Source organism: Hydra viridissima, unplaced genomic scaffold, assembly GCF_058129835.1.
Source record: "Hydra viridissima isolate aposymbiotic clone 2 unplaced genomic scaffold, HvirCarnegie_v1 scaffold_12, whole genome shotgun sequence".
Classification (NCBI taxonomy): Eukaryota; Metazoa; Cnidaria; class Hydrozoa; order Anthoathecata; family Hydridae; genus Hydra; species Hydra viridissima.
In genome coordinates this window covers 11481325-11485933 of record NW_028324311.1, presented here as the reverse complement: position 1 = coordinate 11485933, position 4609 = coordinate 11481325, and the positions used below count along the sequence as shown (strand labels likewise).

Sequence of the window (4609 nt, the reverse complement as noted above, 5' to 3'; positions counted from 1 at the left end):
AGGTCAAATGACCAAATGACCAATAACTTTTTTTTTATTGAACTTATCACTTTTTTGTATAGACACAAAGTTGTTCGTCTATGCAAGAGCTTCTGTTTGCCACCAAAATCAACTTTCTAAGTATAATAGAAAAAAAGTTATGACATTTTAAATAACCATGGTCAAGTGAAAAGGTCAAAACTTTGAACGGTCATATCTCAGGAAATAATTGACCTATGTCAAAAAAGTTTACATGTTTTTCTTCTGTCCATATGCCCAACATGTGAGCCAATTTTCATCAAAATCCGAGTCGGTGATGTCGAATTTGACCAAAAAGTGGTTCCACTTGACGTGGAATGCCCCTATTGCAAAGCAAGTTAGTAAACTTTATACTTCATTCGAAATTTTTTTATCAATTTGTACATAAAATATGAGCATCAAAGTTGCTAGCTGAAGTTTTGAATAATGATTTTTATTGTAAAGTAGTATTAGCAAAAATAAAATAGTCTAATACTAACCGAAGAACAATTAATTTCAGTAACTTCTGTTTCTTTTGTTAATGCTTGATTTTGATGTTCAGATATATTTTTTGACATTTTGTTGAGAACTAAACGTTTCAGTGCACACCAGGTCACAAACTCGTTGTCGCAAAGCAAGATCAAAGCCGTTTTCAAACAGATAGTTGTAGCTTGTCAACTAAGCAGGATTCGTTTCAGTTTCCATTATGTGTAAGCATTGTGATGTATCCTGAGTCATGACATTATTAATATTGATAGGAAATCCACTATCTGCTGCACTATCATGTACATTCCGATTTTCATTCTCGTTTATGCCAATCAATAATAACCAGTACCATTGCGCAAAACGTTTTCAACACCTTGATCATTATCCGCACCAGGTATTGAAATGTTATCAACGGTTGAAATAGCTGAAGTATCCTCAACTGGGTACTGATAGTTAGGCAAATATGCATCACTAGGAATAGCCTGAGGATTAAATGGATAAATTCCACACGACTTGAATCCAGATGTAATGTTACAAAGAGTCGTTGCTTTTTTCCCAGCTGAAGCAAAGATACCTGCAAAATTTGAACAGCTAGTAATAATTCCCGGAAACTGACCCATCAGATCTTGTGCTGTAGAGCGATAATAATCTTTCAGTGGCTTGAATAAGCTGCGGTCGTATGGTTGAAGCCAGTTTGATGTGTGTGAAGGTATTTCAACTATATCTATCTGGTTCTGGCAATATCAATTAGCTCAATGAAACTGTGAGAATCGCGCCCATCCAGAATCAATAACTGAGGACGTTGTGGACCAAGTGTGGGGAATTATTTTAAGTTTCCCTGAGAAACTAAAGAGTCACTTTTTGAACTTAATAATATTTTTTACATCTGACTGCGAATCAATACATTTTACAAAATACACTCTCTTTTTATACATTTTTACAATCGCGTCATTTTCACACATTTAATGCGTTAACAATTAAATACATTAACATCTACACTCATTAGCATCTACAAATATTAACACCTTCAAACACGCCTTCACACAAACACACCTTCAAACACGCCTTGAAGACTTTATTCACGACACCCTCCCCCGATTAAAGCTGAGACTTCGGCTTTAATCAACTATCTCCCATCTCGTCTTCCATGATGTAATTGATCTTTTGTCTTGCATCCAATTTCACCAGTCTCGTTTCTCTTTTCAAAATATCCTCTTCAGCTCTAGTTTCCAATTTTTTGTTCGATTCAATTCCGCTTCCTGCCTCACAATCCATTTCTAAGTCACACACCAACTGAATTGGTCGTTCAATTACATAACCATTTCCCTAGCGTATTTTAAAACCACGAATAACTCCATCTTTCCCCTTAATGTTGTTTTCAATTCGACCGATGTTGAGAAGTGCCTTGTCCTTCACATCTTCTTAAATGAGAACCATGCTTCCGACACCTGGGAGTTTCGCATTACCTCTCTTTTCCTTTTCTTGTTGTCGTTCTTCCATTGCGTGCACGTACTCGTTCATTAACTCCGCTTCCATCATCTCCTCGGCTTTTAGCGGTCCTGTTCTTTTTACTTCATTTCGACAATTGTAAATAAACCTTTTTATGAAAGATGATATTCTTATAATCTTCCAATACTTGTGTTTGCTCAGTGTTTCTTTGAACATTTGATGTCCCTTTATTTCTTCTATTGCCATACTGACGTTCTCTTTCACACTAATAGTTTTACATGATGCGTACGGCGTTTCAATTATTTCTGGTTGGATTGGCCAATTTTCTTTGTGTTTCAACCATGTAGGTCCATTTAGCCACAAGCTTGATAATTTATCACGACTCAATCCTCTTGTTCCAAGGTCACTTGGGTTTTCTTTTGTTGGGACATAAAGCCAATTTACTTCTCCATTCAATAAGATCTGCTGAACTCGGTTCCTGACAAACTGTGATAAGCTGCCCCTTTCTTTTAACCAGTAAAGTACCGCAGTACTATCAACCCAATGATATACTTCAATAACATTATACTTGTTTAATGTCTTCCTTACATGATTCATTAACTTGCTCAAGGTATGCGCTGCTACCAGCTCAAGTCTTGGAATACTAAGATCCCTCGGTACAATCCGAGCATTTGCTACAAGTAGGTTGCTGATTTTCGAATATTGATGTCTCACTGCAACGTAGATGCATGACATACTGCTGATTTACTTGCGTCTGAAAATCCATGGAGCTCCATTTCAAAGAATCTTCCAAACACGACACTCCGCGGAATTTAAATAGTTCTTTTGATGCTTATTGCCTTGATCCAGGTTTTCCATTCTTCTGAAAGTTCATTTGGAATTTGTTGATCCCAACCGAGTTTTAACAAGCATATTCAACTGTATAGTATTTTTCCAGTGAATAATACAGGTGCACTAAATCCCAATATGTCAAAGACACTGTTGAGAGCTGATAGCATTTTCCTTTTTGTTATTACTTCTTTATTTCCAATAGTGATGCATGCAGTTAAGTCAATCTATAGTTGATCCGAATCTTTGTTCCAAAGAATCCCAAGTATTTTTGTTAGTTTAGCCTCAGCATCGCTTTCCAGATTGCTTACGTTGCTATGCCATTTGTGCAGCTGGAAAACAGCTTCCATTAAGATTTGCGTTGATTCATTTTTAAACCTGATAAGTTCTTCTTCTGTTTCTCCACCTGCCTGTATATCATCGACATAAGTATCTTCTTCCAAAGCAAGCACCGTTTTTGGATAAATGTCCTTGTATTTTGATATATGCTTTTTAATGGTAGCACCAAGAATGTAAGGGCTTGAACTTGAACCAAAAATCACCCTTATAAATCGTAACCCCGTTAGTTCCATTTTCTTTAAGTCCTTATACCAAATTAAGCGTTGTACGTCTCTATCCGTTTCGTGTATTCTAATTTGTAGAAACGCCTTTTTTACATCAGCTAAAACGCAGAGTTTATTCATCCGATTTCGTATGAGTATGTCAAATATCCAATATGCATCGATGGTCCCACTTCTAGACAGTCGTTTAATGAAGATGATTGAGCGTCTTTTTTAGCTGAACAATCATAAACAATTCTCATTTTCGTTGACTCGGCATTTTCTTTGATTACCGCTTGATAAGGAACGTAGTAAATAATTTATCCCGTAAGTTTTTCTGGTGCCATTTCCAATATTCCCTCACTGATCTGTTCCATCATTATATCATTATACTGCTCTAGTTTTTTAAGTTTTTTCAACCGAATCGTCACACTTTCCAATCTTTTAAGAGCCAGATTTCTGTTGTTTGGCAGTTTAACAACACCCTTTTTCCACGGCATTCTGGTTTCATAATAACCTTCCTCAGTTTGATGCAGTTTTTCTCTGAAGTCTTGATGGAACATTGACTCGTTGCTTGTGTCTGATAATCCAAGTACTTCTAAACTACACATTTGCTCGAAGTCATCACGACCAGTGTTCAATAAGAAACTTTTCTCAATACCAGAACTCAATTGTGTTCGTCTCCCAGAAAGAGTCCATGCAAACATAGTTAGTTCGGCTCCTGGATCTTTATCCGGATTTTTACCGAGAACTACTGGTTCCGTGGTTTTTATTCGCTGATAATCAGCAGCACCGAGTATGATGTGGACAGGTTGAAGTTCGTCACTCCCTTCATCATCGCTAAATTTCAGTCTCGTTAGTCTTGCAAAATGCTTTTGCAATCACTGTTGGGTGAATAGTTGTACTTGCATTAAGCACCGCTCCCATGGTTTCTTTTTTATTTTCCATTTTACTGTCCATTGTTGTGTTCCCATCCTGACAAATGGACGTGTGATGTTTTTTGTTGCACTTTCTGCACCCTCTTGATTTACAATTTACCGCCGAGTGTCCGTAACCAACGCAGTTGTAACATAATCTTTTGCTTGTTAAAATCTGCCTGCGTCTTGCAACAGTTAGCACTTTTGTACAATCCTCGCTTTTATGATTTTGTAACCCACAGTAGATACATCCATGCTTACCACTAGTTGCCATGATTTCTTTGTCATAAAGACCGCCTTTGTATTGTTTGAATGTAGTGCTTCGATGTTCATAGGACCTTGGCTGCACGTTTGTGTTCTTTTTATCGCCCTTTGTTTGTTCGTCGCTTGGGT

The 4609-nt window shown here is 37.1% G+C and overlaps 1 protein-coding gene across 1 annotated transcript; it reads right to left on the bottom strand.

Annotated features, from left to right (window-relative positions):
* Positions 1–2987: 2987 nt before the first annotated feature.
* On the bottom strand, positions 2988–3443 carry LOC149881279 (uncharacterized). Its single transcript, XM_090067960.1, has one exon. The coding sequence runs from the start codon at positions 3441–3443 to the stop codon at positions 2988–2990; it is 456 nt and encodes a 151-aa protein (XP_089924086.1).
* Between the last annotated feature and the right edge of the window lie 1166 nt (positions 3444–4609).